Source organism: Colletotrichum paranaense (genome assembly GCF_030867605.1).
Source record: "Colletotrichum paranaense strain IMI 384185 chromosome Unknown Scaffold_6.1, whole genome shotgun sequence".
Classification (NCBI taxonomy): Eukaryota; Fungi; Ascomycota; class Sordariomycetes; order Glomerellales; family Glomerellaceae; genus Colletotrichum; species Colletotrichum paranaense.
This window is the reverse complement of record NW_026848964.1, coordinates 229,881-254,179: the sequence shown is the minus strand read 5'-3', so window position 1 is coordinate 254,179 and position 24,299 is coordinate 229,881. Positions and strand designations below refer to the sequence as shown.

At 53.0% G+C, this 24,299-nt stretch overlaps 10 protein-coding genes across 10 annotated transcripts; 6 read left to right on the top strand and 4 right to left on the bottom strand.

The window, feature by feature from the left end:
* Window positions 1-1,433: 1,433 nt before the first annotated feature.
* On the top strand, window positions 1,434-3,144 carry CPAR01_07687 (uncharacterized protein; the record flags this gene model as incomplete). The annotated part of the gene is made up of 2 exons (XM_060491956.1): window positions 1,434-1,469; window positions 1,537-3,144. 2 exons carry the CDS (start codon window positions 1,434-1,436, stop codon window positions 3,142-3,144), a joined length of 1,644 nt encoding a protein of 547 aa, XP_060348326.1.
* A 1,124-nt stretch (window positions 3,145-4,268) lies between these two features.
* Window positions 4,269-5,203, bottom strand: CPAR01_07686 (uncharacterized protein; the record flags this gene model as incomplete). Its single annotated transcript, XM_060491955.1, has 3 exons — window positions 4,269-4,445; window positions 4,631-5,061; window positions 5,152-5,203. The coding sequence occupies 3 exons, from the start codon at window positions 5,201-5,203 to the stop codon at window positions 4,269-4,271; spliced, it is 660 nt and encodes a 219-aa protein (XP_060348325.1).
* Window positions 5,204-6,844: 1,641 nt separating this feature from the next.
* Window positions 6,845-7,751, top strand: CPAR01_07685 (uncharacterized protein; the record flags this gene model as incomplete). Its single annotated transcript, XM_060491954.1, has 2 exons — window positions 6,845-6,914; window positions 7,012-7,751. 2 exons carry the CDS (start codon window positions 6,845-6,847, stop codon window positions 7,749-7,751), a joined length of 810 nt encoding a protein of 269 aa, XP_060348324.1.
* Window positions 7,752-8,292: 541 nt separating this feature from the next.
* On the bottom strand, window positions 8,293-8,710 carry CPAR01_07684 (uncharacterized protein; the record flags this gene model as incomplete). Its single annotated transcript, XM_060491953.1, has 2 exons — window positions 8,293-8,486; window positions 8,548-8,710. 2 exons carry the CDS (start codon window positions 8,708-8,710, stop codon window positions 8,293-8,295), a joined length of 357 nt encoding a protein of 118 aa, XP_060348323.1.
* Window positions 8,711-8,738: 28 nt separating this feature from the next.
* Window positions 8,739-10,067, top strand: CPAR01_07683 (ribosomal protein L27; the record flags this gene model as incomplete). The annotated part of the gene is made up of 3 exons (XM_060491952.1): window positions 8,739-8,839; window positions 8,881-9,290; window positions 9,397-10,067. The coding sequence occupies 3 exons, from the start codon at window positions 8,739-8,741 to the stop codon at window positions 10,065-10,067; spliced, it is 1,182 nt and encodes a 393-aa protein (XP_060348322.1).
* A 709-nt stretch (window positions 10,068-10,776) lies between these two features.
* On the top strand, window positions 10,777-13,816 carry CPAR01_07682 (uncharacterized protein; the record flags this gene model as incomplete). The annotated part of the gene is made up of 5 exons (XM_060491951.1): window positions 10,777-11,458; window positions 11,588-11,994; window positions 12,045-12,266; window positions 12,320-13,463; window positions 13,518-13,816. The coding sequence occupies 5 exons, from the start codon at window positions 10,777-10,779 to the stop codon at window positions 13,814-13,816; spliced, it is 2,754 nt and encodes a 917-aa protein (XP_060348321.1).
* Window positions 13,817-14,094: 278 nt separating this feature from the next.
* CPAR01_07681 (NCS1 nucleoside transporter) lies at window positions 14,095-15,807 on the bottom strand (the record flags this gene model as incomplete). The annotated part of the gene is made up of 2 exons (XM_060491950.1): window positions 14,095-14,595; window positions 14,650-15,807. The coding sequence occupies 2 exons, from the start codon at window positions 15,805-15,807 to the stop codon at window positions 14,095-14,097; spliced, it is 1,659 nt and encodes a 552-aa protein (XP_060348320.1).
* Window positions 15,808-16,886: 1,079 nt separating this feature from the next.
* Window positions 16,887-18,116, top strand: CPAR01_07680 (2OG-Fe(II)oxygenase superfamily protein; the record flags this gene model as incomplete). Its single annotated transcript, XM_060491949.1, has 3 exons — window positions 16,887-17,548; window positions 17,602-17,989; window positions 18,057-18,116. 3 exons carry the CDS (start codon window positions 16,887-16,889, stop codon window positions 18,114-18,116), a joined length of 1,110 nt encoding a protein of 369 aa, XP_060348319.1.
* Window positions 18,117-18,176: 60 nt separating this feature from the next.
* CPAR01_07679 (uncharacterized protein) lies at window positions 18,177-20,351 on the bottom strand (the record flags this gene model as incomplete). The annotated part of the gene is made up of 1 exon (XM_060491948.1): window positions 18,177-20,351. One exon carries the CDS (start codon window positions 20,349-20,351, stop codon window positions 18,177-18,179), a length of 2,175 nt encoding a protein of 724 aa, XP_060348318.1.
* Window positions 20,352-21,468: 1,117 nt separating this feature from the next.
* Window positions 21,469-24,044, top strand: CPAR01_07678 (uncharacterized protein; the record flags this gene model as incomplete). The annotated part of the gene is made up of 4 exons (XM_060491947.1): window positions 21,469-21,628; window positions 21,682-22,056; window positions 22,126-23,557; window positions 23,627-24,044. The coding sequence occupies 4 exons, from the start codon at window positions 21,469-21,471 to the stop codon at window positions 24,042-24,044; spliced, it is 2,385 nt and encodes a 794-aa protein (XP_060348317.1).
* Between the last annotated feature and the right edge of the window lie 255 nt (window positions 24,045-24,299).

Here is a 24,299-nt window from a genome sequence, read left to right as displayed (position 1 = left end):
ATTCGAAAGAAACTGTTGAATCATAAATCATCATTTGCTCACAAGCTGCAAGCTTCAAGAAGTTGAATATTGGTGAAATCTGATGCCGCTGTCTTCTGGGGAATTGTTCGTATTGTGACTGATATGTCGTATTAAATGACCTTGACGGCTGCCCTCCTGGGGAGTCTGCTTTCAGGAAGCTTACGTGTAACGTATTGCCAAGCGGATATAAGAAACCGTCTGCAATCAGCTGGAACGAAGCCCCTGATTGCAGAAAGCCCATTGAAATCACACCGTCATAGAGCTTTTTAGCTTGCAGATGTTATCAGAACTCTGGGTGCGTGATTGAGGATTTCCCTGCGGATAGCTGCTGACGACGCCACGGCAGCCAGTCCTTCGACTGTCCGAGGGCTCTATATTAATCTTTGCCAGGACATTAGTGCTTTCACCAATGACATATTCGCGATGGAACCCCATCCATATCTTTAAATCTGTGGTGGAAGTTTCTGTGTTCATTCTTGATACCTGCGATAGCCGAAGTTTTGTCATAGGGTGGTTGGTAACTAAAGAAATAGCTTGTTGTCAACATGTCAATATCTCACATTAAACTGATAGCCAACCGCTGTCGGTAGGATTTGATCCCCAGTTATGTAGTATGTCAATGCTAGAGTGAGCATCATATGTCTGAAGCTTCATCGCCCAACTCCCCTTCGACAACGACGCGTAGTCTTGATTTTACGTGTAAGCAAGTTTCACCTTCAAGGCGGGTTCACTATGATCCATAAATCTTGGCGCATAGCATTTCTTCAAATTGAAGATGAAAAAAAAGAAATGCCTTCACATACTGACGGAAACAACAGCCACCCAAGATGAAAACCAAAACAGTACGTATTTGCAGTTGATGGGATATCCCGTCGGGTGTTCTTCATTCATAAGCTGGATGCCGAAGACGGGGTTTATGGATCCTCGCTAACAATAGACGTTCCAGGAGGCGGTCCGCGGGAGGTCCCTGTAATTACTTGGCTTGTCGCATGAACCCGCCTATGGGTAGCCTCTACCACTCCACCACTATATTCAGGCCACGTCCCGTTAAGGTTTTACATCATCGCCCTGATCCAAATTGGCGGGCCCCGTCAACGTGCCTCTGCACCTTCCGTCCCTTTTGACGACACAAACGGCCATTTGGCCCAAAGTCCATCGCAGGACGCGCATGCTTTGCCAAGAAATTCGGAAGACTTCTCTTGGAAAGGCCTGGAACCTGTGTCGACCCCGACATCTGCTCAAAGCAGGTCGACGTCCGTGTGTGTCTTTGGGACCATTGATGAGAAAGCGTGGATTCTGGAAACAGCCACCGTTCTTAGTACCAAGTTCCTCCGTGACACCTTCGTGACACCTCCGCGTGACAACGCGTGAGATCCCGTTGCTCCAGCCTGAAATACGACATCAACTCACGGATGGCTAGACGCTACCTTCTCTCGAAACAATGGAGGGTAAGCACATCCGCCAAAACTATCTCACGTGGCATCTAGCTAATCTCATGCCTTCATCGATGGTCAGGCCTACCAGGCAACTAGCAGAGCCCATACGCGGACCCGCTTCATCGTCGTGGAGCAACAAGGTCCGACGTACGGCTCCTCTTACGATAAGCAACGGCACGAAAAGGGTGAACCTGAAGACTCACCCCATGGCTGGAAACCTACCTTCTGGAGGGTCGTCGAGGGCAGCGCGACGGCCTTTGGCTCCATCGCGGTCCTCGGTCTGGCTGGCTACTCCTATCACGCCTACTACAAGGACCTTGTCCTGCGAAAGATGGACAATGCTTTTGGCGTTGGTTTCTCGACACCAGAGCTGACAGCTCTAGGACGCCACGTGGCTCCTCATAAGCTCCATACTATTGATGACTTCACGGGCTTGGAGGGTGAGAACGAATGGATCCCTCGGGCTGAGCAGGAACACATTGACGGCATCATTGACGGGACCATCCGAGGTCAGTATCACTTAATCACGGGAGAGAAGGGTACGGGGAAGAGCTCAATGATCCTCAAGGCGATGCGCAGGGTCAACGGCTCGGGGATCGCCATGCTCGAAGCCCATAGCGATCTCGAAGTCTTCCGTCTCCGCCTGGGCAAAGCTCTCGACTTTGAGTTCCACGAGGACTATATCGGAAGCTTGTTCAGCTTCAAGGGCCCTCGCGATTCGACCGCCATCCTGGACATTGAAAGAGCCTTCAACAAGATGGAAAAAGTGGCTCTGATGCGGCAGAGACACATCCGGAAGCCGCTCGTCTTGATCATTAATCGCGTCCACGTACTCCGAGACGACGACGACGGACGCGAGCTGCTGGAGTTGATCCAACAGCGGGCGGAGATGTGGGCGGCAAGTCGCCTCGTCACTGTGGTGTTCACCAGTGACGACCACAGTACCACTGAGCACCTCAAATGGCAGGCCACGCGTATATCCGTGACAGATGTCCGCGATGTGCCCCGCGATCCTGCTGTTGAAGCACTTCACGAATTCCGGCAAAAGGTCTTCAAGGAGGATGTGTCCAGCGATATCTTGAACCAAGTCTACAAGTTGGTTGGCGGGCGCGTCAGGTTCCTTGACCACGTTGCGAGATCAAAAGACATGCTCGCGGCCTGTAAGTTCATTTGTGACAGGGAAAAACGCTGGCTCCTAGGCCAGTGCTGGATGTTGGGCGCCGACATGGATCCCGATGCCGAGGATCAACAAGACCACGCCACCACGGCGTTCTTACTGGCCAAGGCGTTGATTGAGAAGGAGAAGGATATGAAGCCAGAAGAGCTCCTGGCCGGAAAGCTGCCGGAGATGCCTCTCCACGAGGCAAGACATCTCATGACGAGATTCGACTTTATCCAGAAGCATGACCACTTCAACATCTTCTCAATCGATTCCAATTCTATGGTTCGGGCGGACTCTGTGCCGATGCACAACGCCTTCAAGGAGATATGCGCGCAGGAAGGATTCGATGAGCTTCTTGAAGCCAGCTTAGAGAGACTCGATGAGTTGGAGGGTCTTCAGAGGACAAGAGAGATTGTGATGAAGGATTTGGCGAATGAGGGCCAGTTCCAGGCAATGGTTCGCCAGGTCAAAGCGGGAGGAGATGGCTTGACGTTCACCGTCAAGGCTGCATCACCCAAAGAGTAGGTTTATCGGAGGATCTTGACAGAGGCTAGGGTCGCACAGCGTGACGGTGTAAACAAATCTGCATGAACGAGCATACCTAGCCACTGGTCTTACTGAGCCGCCGGAAGTAGGTAGCCTGTCCGGCCTGTCTCACAAATATCTATAGGGCTGTGCGTTTAGATTGAATGACTGCGCTGTGGGCGCCATTAGATATTGAAGATTGCCTAATAGGTCGGAGCACTCCATGTCGATGGGGTTAAGTGAGATTTCTCGTCATCGTTTGGTGCAGCCTCGCTTCCAACAGGCTCGAGCCTGTGGAGGACATGATGTTTGTATTTCCTCTTGCCAAGGGTCTCGAAAATTCGATGTGACAGCCGAAACACTTCGCTCACAACCGAACTAAAGTGTATCTTTGTTTGTTTGTGTTCGTCCAATGTTTTGTGGACTTATATCATTCCAGAAAAGAATCTCGAAACTACCACTGCGGGCATCGGAGAAATTAAGCAGGACAAACCACGCGGGGGTTGGAAGCCGGAAGCGGGAAAGTCAACGGCGGCCGAGACCGGGCCGTGTGGGAAGTGGATCATTTAGGGTTTCTATTCATCGGATCAAAGCAAACATGTGTTAAGAGGGGCCCGGCGTTTCGGAGAGATGAGGTGCAACGACGTTGACGAAAGGAATGCGAGCCAGAAGTTTGGATGCCGGAAGGGGAGTGTAGTAGAACACTGGAACTTTCCCTGCCTGCTTCGGATAGGGAACCCGGCAATTGTAAGATGGTCTCGCTCAACGCCGAACGGTGTAGAAGATGGCGATGAGTGAGATTTGACGTTGAACAAAGTTGGATGATGAGGAGCTACGGATGCACGCGAGAACTACTGTGGATGAGCACTAGGACCAATGCACCCCGGATTCTGGAATGACGCTGCCATGCGACGGGAGTCTAGTGGGCCGCACCAGAGGCGTTTGATGACGGGGTGATGGACCGATGGGCTTCAGTCCAAATGGTCCATGGAGGAGCGAGCGATCATGACTTTACGCTACCTTGGTCTGAGCTGGAGTGCATGAACTCTGGGGATCTTACTGGTGAGGTTGGGGGAATTGGATTGGTTGATGTGTATGTTTGTAAGATGCGGCATGAGGTCACTCTATGGGATGACAGCCGCGGGTTGCTCTGCGGAGTGAGCAGAGTGAGGGGAAAGCGCGAAAAGTGAGGGAGGAGAAAGCGAGCCATCGGGGTGAAGTGGTAAGGTGAGTGGATGGTGCTGGATGTTGACGAGGGGTGATGCATGTCGGATGACGTCGTCACGATGGTGGGGAGCCCTCTAGAGTCACGGAAAGTAGGTAAAATGCGAGGGGGCAAGTCAGACAAGAGAGTGTCTTCATTAGTTCATTAGCGGAATGAGTTTGGAGGTTGGGAGATGAGGGGAAAAGTTTCGAGTTACTTGGTTTCCATTATCACCATAGCATGAGTCGCAGAAGAAACGATTGTTGAGTAATTACGTCTTACCTTTGGTACAAGTGAGCTGAAATGAATAATATGGCTCAGCTCAGGATCCCGGAGTGAGAGGCTGAAGTGAATTACACGACGTGTGTAAGTGAGAGTGAGAGTGAGAGTTAGATGCAATTGAGATCTGGAAATAGGAACGACACCGGGGCGGTGCACGACACAGCACGAGGCAGCAGCAACGGGAAGCCGCTCATCGCCTCTTCCTTCCGTGTCTCTGGCACGCTGCTGCTTCCAATGCGCGCAATGAGAGTTGCACCTGCCTGCGGCCGATCGCGATTCCTCGCTAAGACCAGCTGCACGTCGAGTATCAACCAACGGCGAAGCAGTGACCCAAGGGTCGGGGTCCACACCTGCACCTGCCACTTCCAGATGGAGACGATGGAGAACCTGGAAGGATTCGAACCTCAGGAATGAATCAGGGCACAAGGTACCTACCTTCGTACAATGGAAGGGCACATCCCAATGGATACCTCAGGGCGAAGATGGGTGCCTTATCGATTCGAGAGTACTCGGCACCTTACCTTTGGCGGCCAGAGCTCCGGCATTTGCACCACTCGCCTTTTCCTGACGCATGGCGGCCTTTTCCTCTCTGCGGCTCCCAGCCCAAACACGCCCGAGCAAGCCCAACCTCGCAATAGGCTAATGTAGTCGACACAAGCTTGAAGATACAGGTCAGTATGGTACCGTAGATAGATGGGTACGTCGTGAGAAGCACACTCGCAGCGCAGGTCTGATGTGTCTTACATTCCCTGCCTTACCTGGCTGTGCCTTGCCTTGGTCGCTTAGGCGTAGAAGACGCTCGAAGCGAACTACGGCTGCAGTGGCACCCGACGTCAATGATCCATCATCACCTTGTCGGAAGCGACAGACGCGGAAGACGCGGCCCTTTGGTACGTGAGCCGGTGAGAGGCCCCCAAAAGCGACTCGAGTGAATCGTTAGTGAGTGGGACGAGGGGACAGCGACCCCGAAAAAGGTAACTTAGACTCGTACATAGAGTTCTTTTCCAAGGCCAGCCCAGCCTCTCTCTCATCCCCGCATGCCGCAACTCAGATAGGTACTTTACACACCACTTCACTCACACGAGCAAAAGTAACTAGTGCCAGGCATCTACCGGTATAGTCAAAGTACCTCAACCAAGTATCCGTACCTGTCCTGTGCTATCTTTCACCACCTATGTACCCAAGGTACTACGTGTGTCTGCACTCCTGCAGGCAAGCCGGAATGAAATAGTCTGAAGATGTAACCTCAGCTGTGAAGATGGAGGCATTGTTGCTGTGTAGTCGAGAATAGAGCCCGAGGTGACAGAGTCACAGAGTGAACCCACAAAACCTTGCTCATGAGCTACCTACCTGATGCTGCATCTGCCATTTGGGGGGGGGGGGGGGCTTCCGAGTCCAGACTTCTCTTCCATGTGCCAATAAGGGAGTGAGGGGTGAGAGAGAGCTGCATCTGCCATTGCCTGTGGCCCGGTGGTATAAGACAAGATGGCAACCTTCAAAAGGCAGCACATCTGGCTGCATCTGCTCACCTGCCCCCCTCACCGCCGTCATTTGCCCAACATTCCACTTCCTGACGGCAACAAAGTCCCTCAGTACGCCTCTACCTATCTGCTCATCATCTTTGCTTGTCCTAGGCTCCTTTTCTTGCCGAATCTTCTTCAACCCTGATCGTCCCGACAACCTCTACACATTCTTCGACACATCCCGACAATCTTCGTCCTAATCCAACAATCTCCCTGTTTCACAAACATCACGAGCCCCCTCTATCATCCAACCCCCCAAAAAAGAAAAGAAAGGGGGACTTCCCAAGTTCCCTACTCTCTACGGTTACCCAGCCCTGCTAGCTCCCAAGCACAGCTCAGCCCACCCCTGGTCGGCGCATCCGCACAAGCACCCGCACCCTGCAGGTCACGAACCACCACCCCTCGTCATCCTCAGGACCCAGCTGCAAGCCTGAGCCTGCACGCAACACGCAGCAAACAAAACCACCGCCTTTCGTCACCAGATTTCCTAAACCCCGCTATCTTACCCTCTACCCACCTCACCTAATACCAACCCAGCCAAACTGATCCAAACCCCAACTAAAACCCAACGACCTGACCGACACATATCACGAGACTGCGTATCACGACCATTTACCTCTGCTTCACCAAATTCCAGCTCTTCGCACACACTACCTTAGCTTAGTCCGTCGTTGTTGCTTAAACCTTCAAAATGGCCGCCATCGTCGAACGCAGCCCACCTACGCATTCCCCTCCCGGCCCCCATCCCAAGAGACCCAGAGGTGAGTAATACTTTTGCGAGGCGCCGGTCGTCCGAGACCTCAACGCCAGCTGGTCTTGAACAAAAAGCTCGCAATTACTGACCACCACCCATCGCAGGCATTCTCAAGAACTCGTACCAAAAGTCGCCCCCAACATCACCCGGTGAAGCCGACCTCACCGAGAAGGAGCTCACTCTCGTCAACACCCAATACAACGCTGGCCACCGCCGCTCTTCTTCCGCAGCCCGCCCTTCAGGTTCCCGCCGCCAATCCAGCCGAACCCCCTCCCAACAGGGCGACGACGAGCAAGATCTCGAATCGTCCCAGCGCCTCAAGTGGGACGAGGCCAACCTTTACTTGACCGAGCAAGAGCGCTCGTCGACTATGAAGATTGACGAGCCCAAGACTCCCTATGCGAAGCACTACGATCCCACCGAAGACCCCTCGGACGACGAGGAAATGTCGGAAGACCCCAACGTTGAGAGGAAGCCTCGCACGGCTCGTGCTGGTCCTGGCGTGGAAGATGATATCCCTATCATGTCGCTTGGCGAGCCGGAAGAGGCGGTCCCGGAAAGCGAGTCGTCCAAGGAAAAAGCCCTCAAGGCCGTCCACGTCGACGACAGCGCCAGCGCTCACGGCGACGATGATGAGCTGGCCGGCCTTTCGCCCGAGGAACGGGAGAAGCACCGTCGTTTTGAGGAGTTGCGCAAGAAGCACTACGAAATGAAGGATGTGGCCCACTTGTTGGGCCACCCCGAAGAACTGGAGGAGGAAGACGACGAGGAGCGTTCCGCCCGCGGGCCGCCTCCCGTCCCTGCTCTTCCCAGGCCTAGCGAGGCTACCAACGGCCGGGCCTGAGCCTCAGTCTAAGTCTGAGCTTGGGTGGCGGCGGGTATCACTGGCTGAGTTCAACTTTAGCCGGCACGCCGTCCCGAGGAGGATTACACGGGAGACGCATTACGAGCATTTTCACGCACTGTTGACGCTTTTTGGGGTTGAGATGGAGATTAGCATCCGGCAACGGCGTGGCACACGAAGGAGTTCTGGGTGGATATCACGGATGGGAATTTTAGCGGCGTTCCGGGGCCTTCGTGTCTGTAATCGTCGCGTTTCGCAGTCACTGCAGCAGCCTGCTTCCTTTTCATCGTCGGCACCTTTGCCGCCGTCAGAGAGGGGGAGAAGTATTTCAGCACGACTAAGTAGGCTTTTTGCTTCGGCCAGAACCTGGCATTTTCAATAGAGTCTGAAATGTCCTATCAAGCTCTGTTTATCTCGTCGTATCCATCAATCTTGTGGCTCATGTGAAAAGAAGTCCAAAGCCCCAAAATGAAAACAACTTTGGTGTTTACGTATGCGCCATGCAATGCCTATCCATTTTGCTGCCCATCCAACTCATTCCTCACAAAAGACCCTTGCGCGCCAACTCAATCTTCCTCGCCGCCTCGCCTGCAGCAAAGCCGCCTCTCGAAACGCAGATCCGGTTGCCGTCTGTGAGCTCGAACTTGTCCTGGTTCGCGGGCCAGGGGCAAGGGCAGTGGTGGGGGAAGTGGACGCAGGCGAGGGTGTCGGGGCAGAGGTAGTGTTCGCAGTAGGCTACAAAAATTAGTGATCATGTGCTTGCAAAAGCTGCGAAGATATGAAGGAGGTATCTTACAGCCATCATATCGTTGCTGGTATTGTGACGGGTCACTTGGGACATTTTGCGGCTGTTGTTGCTGTTGCTGGCCGCCGAACATCTGGTCAAAGAAGCCAAACTGGGCCTGGGCCGAGCTGATCAAGGTCAGGAGGACCAGCGGGAGGGAGGCGAAGAAGCGCATCTCGTCGGTCTTTTGGTATCAGGCGAATATGAAAGAAAGGCGAGAAGATTTCCCTTGCTTTACCCTTGTTGCTCCTTTCGTAGTGTTCGCTCGAGGTGTTCGTCGTCTTGCTCAATGTGGCACTCTACTGTAGGTATGCGCCAGTGCACCTACGGATAGCTGTCCAAAAGACCACCTTGGACCCACCCCCAAAATCCTTATCGCTATCGCAGACCGCTGACTCAGCCGGAAAAATACTCTCAGCCCATCTCCCGTTCCTTGATGCACGCAAAGCTTCAATTGGCGAGAACGCAATACCGAATTGAGGAGCCAGTAACGACATATGGGCAACTCGTCCACGAAGCACACCTGATGCGTCTATTTCAATTGCAGCGGCCCCTGATGGCCGCTGCCGCCGGTCTTCTGCGGACGACCGCACCGATCCAGTCCACGGCCTCAACCGCCGCGCAGCTGCTCCGCGCCGATGCCGCCAATGCCCTCGTGGCCGGACGAAGATACGCCTCCGTCAAGTCGCAGGGTGCCTACAAGCTTGCACCCAAAAGGACGATACCGAAGAAGCTGGGAGCGAAGCGCACTGGTGGTACGTCTGTTCCATCTCCCTCATATGTCTCGAATTGGATTCAGTGGAGAGCTCCATATTCGTCACCAGAACGGCCGGTCAAGAGCTCGATACTAACAGCTTGCAGACCAGTATGTCATCCCCGGCAACATCATCTACAAGCAGCGCGGCTCCCTCTGGTGGCCCGGCGAGAACTGCATCATGGGCCGCGACCACACGATCCACGCCATGGCCGCGGGCTACGTCAAATACTACCGCGATCCCGCGCGCCACCCGGACCGGAAATACATTGGCGTCGTCTTCAACAAGGACGACGTTCTCCCCTACCCGACGCACGCCGAACGCAAGCGCAAGCTGAACATGTCGGCGCACACCATTGCCAAGCCTGTCGAGACGCCCGCCATCTCGGCCTCTGGCATCCCCACGCAGGTTGTGCGGCCCGCGCCCCGGACGGCCAAGGGTGCGCCCACGCAGCCGGCCAGAATCCTGAAGCTGCGGGACGACTACTCGTACCGCGAGGACAACTGGCGCATCGGACGGCTGGTCAAGATGAACATTGGCGGCATGAGCCGCAAGGCCAAGCTGAGGCAGAAGAGATACGCCAAGGAGCGAAACTTGTCGGGACAGAGGGCAGCGCAGGCCAAGTTTGCCGAGATGGAGGTGGACGAGTGGACGATTGCGGCGTCCAAGAGGCTATCGGAGCAGAAGAACGCCGCCGTGTTGGCCAAGCAGAAGAAGCAGAAGCAGAAGGCGCAGAAGGTGGCGGCCAAGGCTGCCAAGTCGCAGAAGAAGCGGTAATCGATCAACTATGTCTTGCTTGCTTGGGGGCATGGGTGAGAAATACGTGTGAGAGTAGGCGAATTGGGATGATTTGTGTCATGGCTACCGAGGCGTAAATGTCATGGGGGTCATCTTGAGTGTAGAATATCTTGTACAAATCCATACTAGCATCCACGATTTGGTGTCATACTCTCTGACTTTGACTGCTACTACAGTGCTGCTAGGATCCACAGTTTCCTATCAACCCTGGCTAAGGTCTTCGACATGGAGAGATTGAGAAATTCAAAATCGAAACCTCGACAACTTGAGTTGCCTTACCTGAACGGCAGGTCTGCTTTGTTGCAAAGGGGGCTCTTTGGGGCAGCCGTAGGCACTTGCTTCTTCAATGACTTCCCGTCGAGGTCGCGTGTGGGGGAGGAACTCGCCGAATTGCAATGTACTGAACCACCAATTTTGGGGGAAGGAGTACCTGAACCTTTGGCCTGCGCCCCCAGCAGTCGCGTGTCCCGTCGCGTCTCTTCCAACGTCCATCTTCAATCTTCATCCAACCTGCTCTTTACTCTTTCATTGCTCTTCACGATCAGGCGCCCAGACGCCTGAATGCGAAGCAGTTGAAGGCTATAGGATCCGGACTCGACCCCTGCAGCAGCATCTCCAATCTAGAAGTGCGCGTGCAGCTGCATGAGGTGGGCAGCAACCTCGTCTCTCAAGTCAAAGGAATAGAACAATGGCATCCAACGCTCAGGCCGCACAACCATCGGGGCTCTCACATTCATTCAAGCACACCTCGTCACCGGCCAATACGACCTCGACAACCCAGGCAAACAATGCCACCCGCACAGTGTCGCCTTCTTCAGCCTCCGGCAGTGGGGACACTTCAGGCAGGAAGATGAAGAGGACCGGAGCATCGAAACCGCTCATGAGACCGAGTCTTTACGGAGGACAGGCACCACCTTGGGCGGCTTCCTTACTGGGCGGGAAGCCATTTACGGGGTCTGCTCCATCACCTTCTACCCCTGCCCAAGCTTCTGCGCCTCTCCCAGCTCAAGCTCAAGCTCAAGCTCAAGCTCAGGCTGAAAGCAAAATCAACACACCAGAGCTGAAATCCGCTCAACCAAGTTCGGGCACTGAAGATTCTGACGACAGTGACAGCACGAGGTCAGGCAGCCCGGAACCAGCTCGCATCGTGAGCGACATTGCTCAGCCCGATCCTGAAGATCCATTACCAGTCAAGCTCGAAGCGGTACTTTCGGAAGGTGGTTCAGAGTCAGACATGGCGCGCGAGAAGAAGAGTCTTGCGCAGCATTCCAAGATTCAGGCTCTGCAAGATTCATGGGCCTCTAGTAACGCATCTGGAGGTCAATCGGGTTCTGCTGGACAGTCGGCGAACGCAAAGGACTGGCTTGGTGGTGAGTTGACTTGCTCCTTCCAGCTCTTGCCAGATTGGGTCTCACAAGCATACTCTATTTGAGCGCCCTTCTTGACGGCGCTTCATGGAGGAAGTCATTAGAGATTGCCACTTGCTGACACGTCTACAGGATCTGCATTCGAAGCATCGTCCAAGAGAAAGCATCCTCTGATTGAGAATCTGGCTGGGGGTGATGCTAAGCGGCAGGCAACGGATACTGGTCTTAAGGGCCCATCGACTAGGAAATCGCCCGAAGAAGGAACAAGTTCAACTGCCACGGAGCAAGACTTACTGAACGTCCTCGGGCTCGGACAACCCGGTTCCAGGCCAGACATCCTGAAAAGTACCGAAGGCGCCTCATCATCGACAGGAGCAACGCATGAAGCCCAAGTCATCGAATCCTCGGACGAGGATATGGACTACGAGGATCAAGCAGATGCTGATGATATGACGGACGAAGACGAAGACGAAGGCGGAGAGACTGAAGGAGACCTGGAGATCAACACTACAGGCACGCCATCTGCAAAAGCCGCCCTCGTAAGAGAAGTGCCTTCTAACCTAAAAGACTGTAACTGACAGGGATACAGCCGCCATCTCAAGGCACCGATCAAGAGTTCACATTCACGAAAAGCCCGCATCCTCGCGGGTATCTGCAATGGAGAACGCCTCAGGGCATAGAATCCACCTGCGGCGCCATCATACCTACGAATTACAAATTTCACTCTGACCCAAAAAACCCCTACATCTGTCCAGTCCGCAACTGTCGCGTCATTTTTCCAAAGTGGAACGGGCTTGGAGCGCACTTCTGCGTAAGTCTTCTCTTCGATTGATCCCAGAGTCCTGTGACACTGACAACATACAGGCAAAGCATCGTAGCTCCAAGTTCAACGACAACCTCGACGGGACCCTGTCATTCGTGGACTACTATAAGAGGGCAGGCACCAAGTACGCGGCCCCTATCGTGGTCTCCCAGAATCCCCTCCGAGGCGACGAGCCACCCTTGGCGGAGCCAGTGACTGCAGGCTATAAGCCGGTGTCGGCCCCGGCCACTGCTCCGAACCCTGTTCCGTGGGGCCCGACTTCGAAGCCTGTGAACCCAGCCCCGTCCCGGGCCATCCCCAAGTCATACTTGAAGAACGATATGACGGTTATCAAACCACCTTCAGTGGCTCCACCTCTAAGTCAAAGCGTTTCTGCCTCGAATGGCTCGCTCCTTGCGTATTTTTCTGGCTGCCTTTCGCCCGCTTACAAGATACCGGTAGAAAGACCGGACGTGAAGGCGCTGCTGAAACTCCCCCAACGGCGTCCATTACCTCAGACGTGGAAGTTGAAGTACGGTGGCATCGGACACCTGCCACCCCTCGCAACAGTTGCGCTTCTGATATTCCTTACTGGCGATGTTGCGACGCCATGTTGCCACTTTTGTTACAAGCACAATGATCCCTTTGAGAACTTTCTGCAGCCATGCGTCGTCATGTCTGCCGCAGCTCCTGGGTTCTTAAAGGAGATTGGAAACAAGGCCTGCTCTGGATGTCAGTGGCGGTCTAACTTCCGCAGAGAAAGGAACAATTGCTCCTTCTTGTCCTCGGGCCAGGGAACATCAAGCCCACAAGTGACCCCGATAGCACCCCCTACACGATCTACGGTCGCAACCCGCTCCGCATCTGCGACAACGGCTGCTGAAGCTTATGCCCTGCCATATCCTCCAGCATCTCAACCACCTCCCAAAACCTCAACTCCGGTGTCTACCTCTTCCCTGCCGCCATCCACGCAACCGGCGCCGAGCGTCCACAAAGTCGATAGCCACCCACCTGAAAGCCCGCCAAGACGCACCACGAGGCACTCAGCGGCTATCGCAAAGCCTCTTGCCGATTCTAGAATATCGACGCCCGTCGGACATGCCTCCTCACTCAGCGGCAACGCCATGCCACCAAATACTCTGGAAATGGAAGACTGGGAAATTGCTCCAGGGCGGATTCGTGATGAACGCAGCGAATCCCCTACAAGTACGTCTTGTACCGTCCATATGATGCTATACTGCGATGCTAATCTTGTCCCAGATGTAGCCTTCTCCAACTCCTATCTCACGAGCAATCAAGCTGTGACGGTCTCTGAGGAGATATCCTTCAACGTTATCGTCATCAAGCCCGGAGAGTCGCATGAATGGGCTGCCGAACCAGAGAAAGTCCGAATCTGCTCCTTGGCTGCGGGTAAACTTAAGGTGAAACTCGAGAATACGGAGCCATTTTCGATGGGCCCGAACGGAATGTTCAAGATGAAGCCCGGTACAACGTGCACTGTTTTGAACCGGCTATATATCGACGCGGTGGTGCATGTCACCACTGTTTCGTCCTTTTAGAGCGGATACTTCTTAGGGTTTGAGCGTGGATTAGGAGGCGTTAGGAGTCAGAGGCCCGTATACCTTGCCCAGTCTTTAAATGACGATACGGTTGAGGCCTTACGCATCGCAAGCCACTTGCTTGGACTCTTCTTGCTGAGCTTTAGCAGGTAGCTTCCCATCATTAAACGTATTGCAATACTTTTTTGAGACCTTGACGACCTTTTCGTACTAGCATTATCAGGACGGATCTATCTCATTGCCGTGTTATCTTCTTGGCGGTCCTCTGGTTCGTCACATTACACCTTGGCCACCTTTTCACCAAGACCTTTCTCATGGTTCACCACCTCGCCGCTTTGGGGCATGTCGATAGCCTCGATGACCTGCCCCTCGCCTTCCAGCTCTTCGGGCCTGACATAGTCCTTCGGCTCGACCCATCCCTCTTCCATGATCGGAGGTGGCCAAATCCTGCAGGAAACCCAAAAGGTGAAGCCGGACAGGAACAGTCCGACCCAATACGCAAAGAAGTAGAACCTCGTGACGCCAACGGGGGCTGAAACACCCATGTTGTTGAGGAAGCCGTAAAAGTTGGGGATGATGCCAACAATATAGGCGACATAGGCACGGATGTTCCAGCCGTGGAAGTAGTGGTAAGCCCCTGGCTTCATTGACGTGAAGCAATCTGGTATGCTGATGCGACCGCGGCCGATGATGTAGTAGTTTACCAGCAAGACGCCCGTAATGGCTGAGAGGAAGATTTGGTAAGAGGAGAGGAAGGATACGAAGACGGAGGCAGAGCCCTAGTGCTCATTAGCAATCATTCTCACACTCGAGCAGGTTGGAGTAGGACTTACCAGCAAGAACCAAGGGTTGATGGCGAACGAAATGACGGCACAGACAAAGAAGCCCCTCCGAACTGTGAGGTACTTGGGGAACAACGCCGCAATGTCGTTACCAGCCGGCAAGGAGTTCTCAAAGATGGAGCTGAAGATGCAGCAGTATGCGAAGCAGCCGGCGATGAAAAAGCACCCGGCTCGGTTGGCTGCCGTGTACTCGGCCGTCTGGAGGCTATCCAGCAGCGTCACGGGGTTCCAGATCAACTCGCCAAAGATCAACTCGCTAGAGGCGCAGACGAGGTTTCCCACCGCTGCCACGATGAAGTTGGCGACAGGGAAACAGAAAAGGTTACCGACAATAACATCGTTCTTCTTCTTTGCATACCGCTGGAAATCCGCGGCGTTACTTGCGAAGGTGGCGCAGTTGGCCGCGCCTAGCATCAGGAATTGCACGATCAGCCACGCCCTCTTTGATCCCGTCGCCGTACCGCCCTGGCGTACTACAGGGCCGAGGCCACCTGCCTTGGTGGCCGTCCACGCAAGCATAGCTACGGCGGATATGATGAAGACGCACAGCTTCGCGTAGACGAGCCCGCGCATCTTTGGGACAGGGATGACGAGGAACGCGCAGGTGATGAGCCAGAAGATGACGAAGCCAATCATCCCCGCTGTCGTGAGCGCCGAGCCCTCGCCCATGGTGTTTGGGATGTTTGCGATACCCGGGATGATGGCGTGGAGCATCACGTAGATGCACTGTCCCCCCTGCACGGCATTAACACCGTTCCAGACGATAGCCATGACGGCGCGGTTAAAGGTTGGCCACCACGCGCCGTAGATGCCAAAGGCAGCACGGCAGACGACGGGGTATCCCACGTGATAGCAGCTGCCCGGCCGGCCATTGAGGGTGATGATGGCGGCGATGAGGCATTGTCCACCGAAAGCGCAGGCGAGGGACTCCCACATGGAGAGGCCGAGGGCCTGAGCGGTGGAGGAGGCGTACCAGTTGGACACTGTCGCGGTGGCGGAGAACCAGAACGTGAAATAGGTCCATTGGGTCCAGGTGCGGTCGGCGAGCTTGAGGGGGCGGAGGTCGTCGTTGTTGAGGAGGGCGTCGCGGCCGTGAATGTCCGAGGTACCGGCGGCGGCGGGGACGCGGAGGCGGTTGAGGAGGCCCATCTTGTGTATGCGGCTTGCCGGTGTCGGCAGACTTGGCTCCGAGGGTGGGCTTGCGATCAGAGATTCTCGAGTCTTGATGCTAGTCTCTAGAAACTCAGCTGTAATGATCACTGTTGAAGAAGCAATGCCCGCCCACCCGTACAAGTTGCTTGAATAGCAAACGGGAGATATCCGGAGGAGCTCAACGTTACCATGACGGAGACTTATACCAAATCACACCCGACAGAATGGTAATAATATCGGCTACGGAGTCGCGATCGGCTGCTGCGTGCTGATAGCCATGATACTCTTCAAGATACCGGGGTCGTGCGGTTCATGTGGGGGAGATAAGCACTGCAGGGATGCTGACGAGTCTCAATAGTCGACACATTGTGCAACCTTTCACAGAAGAGATTTGTGCACTGCTGTATGGAGTCTCGCCAGTGTATGGAGTGGATATAATCCTGGTTGAAGATATTCTACTGTTGGAAAGATGACAGCGAAGTGAACTCAAGCATCACCAAGACCTCTCAGTTGATGCCAAGTATCTTGGTAGATCGGCATCATATAAGTATTAGAGTCGACCGGAGAAAACAGAAGCCCCCGGGAAGCAAAGGACCCTTGGTGGCTCCGAAGACGGGGATCAACCCCGTACCCCACACGGTCCGTTGTCGGCGCATTTGTCCCGAGAGCGATAAGCGGCCGTGCTGGGCGGATTTGCAGATTGTCTCCAGCGAACCGCGTCGCACGCCATTATCTTTGGCTATCGTGTCATTCGCCGTCGTTCAAATCTCAGACGATTTCCGGCTAAGACCGGCGGAACACATTCCAACTACCCGACAGCGAGTGATCCGTTCGATTTGAGCACGCTGTTCATCCGGAGGCTTTAATCGGAGTTGACACATCTAATTCGTGTGCAGTGAAACCTATCTTAAGTGTTGATCTCAAGAAAGAGACAATTTCGCGTAATTCAAAAGGGGATCATTTGCCTTTACTCTGAAGCTTGCCGACCACTATTTTGTTCAACATAGATCAAGAACAAGATAGCTCAACTCAACAACCCGACGACTGGACTAATCTCACTCTCACAACCCGCAACCATGACTACCACGGTGACTGAGACCGCTCCAGAGAGCTACAAGCTCGAGCTCATGTCCGCCTACGGCCCCGTCTACCGCGACGTGCTCAAGACCCCGCCCCGAGACTGCGACGCATCCGAGGTCCCCGTCATCGACCTCTCAACCATACACGGCACCGAGGCCGAGCGCAAAGCCCTCGCCGCCACCATCCGTGACGCGGCTGAGAACACGGGCTTCTTTTACATCAAGAATCACGGAATCCCCAAGGCCACCATCGACGCGGCCTTCTCGCAGGCGCAGGCCTTTTTCTCGCAGCCGAATGAGAAGAAGGCGCTGGCGACGCAAAAGAAGAGCAAATTCTTCAACGGGTGGACTGAGAAGCGCGCTGCGCAGATCTCGCCGACGGAGACAAAGGATCATCGTGAGGGGTTCAGTTTTCGGTATGATCCGCGGTATGACCCCGAGACCAAGGATCCGGATGCCGTCCCAGAGGAGGTGAAGCCATGGATGAAGCATGAGGACTTTGTGTGGGAGGGTACGAGCCATCTGCCCGGGTTCAAGGACGATATGATTACCTACTGGCAGGGCTGTTTGACGCTTGCGAGGAGCTTGATCAGGGCTTTCGCATTGGCGTTGGATGTTCCTGAGAACTATTTTGACGATGTTATTACATATCCCGGAAGGTACGTGATGATATCTTTGACGAGGTCGTGAGCATAGACTGACAACCTTACAGTGATAGCGTCTGCAACTATTACCCCAAGAACACTGAAGCGCAAGACGCCACGATCGACGTTGGCCTGGGCGCTCACACTGACCTGCAGTGCTTCACCCTCCTCTGGCAGGACAGTGTGGGCGGGTTGCAGGTACTCACAAAAGACGGGCAGTGGATCAAGGTGCCGCCAGTTCCCGGCACCTTTGTCATCAACATTGGCGACTTTTTGCAGCGGTTGTCCAACGATAGATTCAAGTCAACGGTCCATCGGGTCTTCAACTACGCCCCCGAGGACCGGTACTCTATGCCCTTTTTCTTTGGGTTTAATCATAATGAACAGTGTTCTGTGCTTCCTACTTGCACGGATGAGAAGAATCCGCCCAAATATGAGCCGATCAGCTGTGGTGAGGTACGTTACAAAGCCCCTCTTTGACACAATGTTAGACGCCTGAGTGGTGAGACTGACTTGGTCACAGTGGTGTCGTTTGAGGTTTGAGAGAACATATGAGTTCTCGAGGTCTAAGGACTGCAAATGATGTTGTTGAAAGGGCCATCTCAGTTGATTCATGACCTCCTTGCATTTCACTATCAATTACCTATACCAACTCTAACTCTTCAATTCTTCCCGACTTGAAACAAGATCCTACCAATTCGTCTGAGCAAGTGGTCTTATTTCGCAAATATCTGCGCCTCCCTAGTTCAAGAAGTCCTACCCGGCTGTATTTGATCACGCCACCTTGAACAGACTTGATGGGCTTGATGTGAAGGTACATCCAAGTAGTATCTTCGCCTTCACCCGCTCTGAGTACTAGAGCAAATATGGCCTCAGCTTCCCAAATTGAAGGAGCAAGACTTGCCGCTCTGTCAGGAAAGTCATGCAACACGGTAATCGGGAACGTTTCGTCTCTTGCTCTTTCACTCAAGTCAGTGAAAACAGCACATCTCAGACCGACAGTGATACCATCGTTGACACAAGTCAGTTCAGCGTAGTATATCGGTTTCTCCATGCTCCCCTCTCGAGGCATTCTGACCTGACTTCGGCAGTTTGCCCAGGACCACGATGGTGTTTCCTTGGCCTTCGAAGTTTTGGAGATAGGTTCACTGGAGGGATTTTCTGTATGCCATAGCAAGTCTAAGGGAAGTGACTTCCTCCATATCCCTGCAACGTAATCCTTCATTTCTTGCCCAGTCCGGCGGCTATATTGGATTGCGAGACCCATTATCGCGGGCAGCCTGTCTGATTCTTGAGTTAGGTCTAGTGTCGTGTATCTCTCAACCAGCCGGCGCCACCAGTTGCGGAGGTTCCGTGCCGCATGTTCACCCTTGTCGTCTAATGAGGCATAGTACGCCATTTTGAGCGGCATCGGCAGGAGTGCATAATTCGGATCCTCTACCCGCTTAGAGTCGTGGAAACGATAGGATCTTTGGTTAACCTGACTCATGTTGCCTTCCTCTCCCTCAAGGTTTAACTGGCCCGTCATGCCAGAGAGTCTGCCGCATTCGCATTGGGAGCCTTCGTAGCACTCCCACATGACTTCGTTTGGGGCGAAGACGACGAACCTGCGAGAAAGTAGTCTTTCTTGCATCACCCATCCTCTTGTCATCAGATCCAATTTGCTAGGCGTACGAAGACCTTTCTGCTGCATGACATGTTCCCTCCCGGCCATCTCATACTCATTCTCATGATCCGGTAGGCTTTTTCGCAGCATCAGTCTCGGGTTTTGGCGTTGAGAATTGGTAACATCGAACCCCTTGTAAACGCGTTCAGCTTCAGCAAAGCAGCCATCAGGCCCGGCCGCTGCTGCAACAGTGAGGAGTGCACCCTCATAGACAGAACACATCAACTTTGACTCTGCGTTCCAGTCTGCAACGCTATCCTGGATGATGCACAGGCTGTCGATCCAGACGTATCGAATGGGTTCTTCTTCTGGGTGGTCTTTCGCATACCATGAGGCAAAGTCTTTGATGAATATGATGGCGTCTTGGAAGTTCCGGGTAAGAGCAGACCAAGGAACATTCTTCTTTAGCGATTCGATGTTGGTGCTCACACATCGCGGCATCATGGAAGCTTCTATCCATCGGTGGCTGAGCGCGATGTAGTGGCTTCTTGTGGTGACATTTTCAACCAATCGCATATTGCCTTTGTCTGAGATATCAATCAGACGAGTTGGCATCGGGTGTATGTTGAGTCCACTGCCACAGTCCGGATGCTGCGCGACACATTCCTCGAACCACGTAAAGATCTTTTTGAAAGTATCTGGAGACCCCGTGTGGCCTACGATGGGTGGAGACTCATAGGCATGGGCTACATACACCGGCAGCGGGTTGTAAGCGTTGGGGTCAAGGACTGAGATCAAGTATCGCAGACAGGACTGCATGTAACCTTGGGCCGGTGGTAGCGTTGTTTTAAGCAGTTGCAATTTCGATAGTATATAACCGCCTCTTGGCCCTCCTTTCCTTGCGGTAAGAACAATGTTCGTTCCGTCAACGTCTGCGTCGATGTAGAACAGGGCATCTCGCATGTCATTTGAGTCTACGTTGTCGAGAACATGACTGAAGAATGAGATTGTGAAGCGGGCTATCCAGCAGCCGTGACAACGGTTTTGGTACTCTGGTTGCAGTAAGCGGCGATCGGGCTTGAATTTGGGGTCCAGTCCGGTTCGGGGGTCCGGGCCGGGTGGCATGTCAGTGGAGAAGAAGGACAGGCATATCGGGCATTCTTCCGTCTTGTAGATCCAACCAGGCAGAAGCCGCTGCCTCAGCGATGACATGGTGCAGCAATTACAAGATGGTTAGCCAGGAGGGATAATTGACAACTTGGAACTCGGGTATGGATAGGTTTGCCTGATGTGGGCTGAAAGAAAACACTCCGAAAATCAACGCAAGTCGGTTATCGGGGGCCTGATTTCAAAGAATGACTGCTGAACATGAACAATTTTTAGAATCACTACCCCGCTCGCAGACTCCATGGCTCGATGCCTGCATTACATCTGCAGAAGAGGGTGGTATCACGTGGGGCTGTGACACTGGCATTGCAGTAGTGCTGATTGGCAATCTATCCGTCTGATAGCCGGCCCATAGATGAAAATCAAAGGGGAAACGGCGTAGAGACTTGGCATTTTGCGACCAGGTGAGTTGCTGTGAAGTTGTCTCTTGTCTCAGCTTGCGTTAACTGAATCCTGATGGCTATAATGGTAACTGACTCGATATCACACCTTACTAAGTGAAGAACCGCTACAGAGGAAATGTAAACGGTGCATTCTTTAAGGAGAAAGGAATGTCTATTCTTCTCGCCCGCGATTGATTCATCAGTCATCATGGATCAAGGTATCATCAGCTCTTCCCGCTCGTAAGTCGTTTGTCTGACTCCAGCTCTCTGCCACGAGCCGATTCGGGCAGGTAGACTGAGGTCCAACTGCATCACTCGGCCAGAAGTCGAAGCTCTGTCCGAATTGAGTGCTTGGCCATAACCAACCACTGACGGTCCTCTCTCATCCCGGAACCTGCCCTCAACGCAAATATTGTTATTTTTGTTCGTGCCGTGGCAGCCTGCATTCATCGCCTTCCAGTTTGCGTGTGCTCGTATGCAATTCAACCTTGAATTTTTAGATGGGGCAATAGTTGATAGGCTTCATTGGTGGGAGTCGAGAGCAAATGGTACTCCACCGCAGATGTGTTTGCGGTTTGGGGGCTGGTGTACTGCAGGTTGTACTTGGCGACCACGGGAGGACCCGTTTGCAGTGCTTCATTGAGTTTTTCCACAACGGTCCAACACCCGTTCAACAAGAACTCGCTGTCATAAAAAGGATTGAATAGTTGCCCTGGCACCGGTAGTCTTGAGCATTGCAACTTGAAATTTTGCCCCGATTCGCCGTGCCCAAATCCATCATGTTTGGCCAAAGATACAGCCATTTCTCAGAAAGTGGGCTAGACTCTGGCCCCGAAGAAGCACCTCGTGGACGACTCTCAAGGCCAGTGTCCGCAGAAGCTGTCCCACAATTCGTCTCGAGAAATAGGCAAAGCTCAACTGACCTTGACCAAGGGCATGGTATGCGCTCAATAAAAGTTGACCAGACTGAATTACTGCTCACAACTTAACAGGAACCCTTTTGTCAAGCGACGACTTTGGTAGCGCTATGCGCCCAGCAATGGCGAGAAGAGAACAGTTCCAACCCAGACGCTCGCTTAACAACATTGAGGGGAATCCCCTGATTACAGGCCTTCCAGACAATCAGCCTTCCACAGCGAGGTCAAAATCTGGCACGCCTGCTATGAACGTATCAATCAACAGAAAGCCAGTAGCTACATCTACGTTCAACACCATCGATAGCCAAGGTTATCAAAGTTTGAAACGGGGCTATTCAAGTGATGAGCCGCCTAGAAAAGCAGAGTGTGAACCATTTCCGGCCAAGCCGCTTTGGCGAATATGGGCCTGGGAGGTGTTCTACATATTTCTCAGCATATCCTCCTTCTTTTGTACGTTTTCCAAAGTTTGGCTCTATGAGAATACCTTCGAAGACTTCGTACTAACAATTCTGACTCTAGTGATCGTTGCGGTTCTCTGCAGCTATGACCAACAACCTTTGCCAGACTGGCCGCTGCATATCACGCTCAACACCTTCCTCGCCTTCTTTACTACACTGGCAAAAGCAGCCTTCATGCTTCCTGTATCTGTCGCAATAAGCCAGACGCAATGGTCGTGGTTCCTCAAAGACCGACCTCTTCATGACCTGCAGTTGTTCGACCAGGCGAGCAGAGGGCCATGGGGCTCCGTAATGCTGTTGAAACGTATCAGATACAAACACTTCGTTTCTCTTGGTGCCCTTTTGATGATCGTTAGCGCCCTAACTTCACCGGTAACGCAACTCGCCATCAAATATCCTGTCCGAGACTCTGTGGCCCTGCACGAGGAAGCCAAAGCTGCGGCTGTACGCAACATGACGTCGGACGAAGACCGCATGAACTTAGGGGCACGCCGAGCTTTAGTGCTAGCCACTTTGTCTGACAGCACCGATTTCATGGAGCCTATCGCACCCGCAGGCGCGTTCTGCTCTACAGGTAATTGCACCTTTGATCGGTATCAGTCTCTGGGCATTTGCATGAAGACGGCGAACATCACTGAACACTTGAAAGTGGAGGAGTTCGATTCCCCAGACATGATCGACACCCTTGTCTTGGGTTTCCCAAAGCCTGATGCAAAGGTGTGGCGAGCATCTCTCCCTAGTGGCTTGGAAATGGCTCATCAAACACCATTGGCGGCCATGACTGACATGCTCAACGGGAGTGAGACCTTTGCATTCCAAGACGATGAAGATCTCAAGCAAACTAGGATATCTTCTTTTACCGTCATCTACACCAACCCGACCGAGCTGAACGAGACGTGGTATAACGGGCTCTCTGAAGTCGCCGGAGCGCCGTTTGCGTCCGACCTCATCGGCGCAATTTACAATTTTCGACATGAAGCAATGGAGGTCATGTATCATCTGTGCGTTCAAACGTTCGAGACAAGGGTTTCTATGGGTATCGAAAGAACTACTCTTGTCGAGACGTCTGCTGTACCTGTTGAACAAGAGAAACCCTTCTTTCTGGACATGCGGTGCCGGCCACTCCTTGGAGAAGCATCGCGTACGTGCAACCAGAGCATCGACCGTTGGCACGAAACATTGCATCTCAAGGATCCGAGGTTTTTGACAAACTTTGACGCTGACTCGACTCTCGAGGAGGAACATTACAGTGCAAGCTATTTCTCTTTAGAGAAGATATCCACCATTCTAAAGACCGATATCATGGGCTATGCGAGTGCTAGCTACGTCACCGAGGAGTATCAGGATACAGCCGTTTTCTTCCGTGGACAAGAGTTTCTCAAGACTCTTTTTCAAACTGTCATATATGACTTGAAAAACATCGCCAACTCTACTCTTCGACAAATCGCCTTGAACAATATACACACAAATGTTGCGACCAGTGTATCAACAATGTAAGTCTGCTCGCTAGCCGCTTGTGGCATTGCTATGAAAGCTTGGACTTCTCTGAACTTTGCTACCAGCATGCGAGTCAATCAACCGCAGAGTTACGCCTTCAACTCTTTCAACATTTCTGGCAAAGCACTAACGCAGGTCTCATACGTTCACATCACCTGGGGATGGATATCTATGCTTGCAGTCGAGATCGTGATGGCTCTGCTATTTCTTGCCCTTACAATCGTCAGCCAAATGAAACTGAATGGTCGACAGACATCGAGCAGAGAAGAACGTAGTGCATTCCGGGAAGCCAAGAACTCGTCTTTGGCCATGCTAGTCGCCTTGGACGAAGACTCTCGTGCTAGAGCAGGCGGTGGACTCCGGCCTTTGGATGAACTTCAAAGCGCTTCCAATGCTCTAAAAGTCCGATTTGAGGGTCGCCAAATGGTCACGGCTGATGAGACGACTATCGAAACCTCGGAAGTCGGTGATCGTGTCATTTAGTGTATCCAACGAGGAGTTTAGGTCTGTTTCCAGATGATATATATGTAGCATTTTGCATGGAAGTTACTAGCACCTTAAGAAGGAGAGTCAGTGGCTCATGGCATTCCATAACAACAATGCCCCGCGTGCCACCATGGTTTTCGTGTAATACTATCAACACCCGAAGTGAAGGAAGCAGCACATCGCATCGATAAACATCTTGAAATATGGTAGCTCATGTACTATGTTCTTACTGGTAGGTCAGCTTCATCTGTC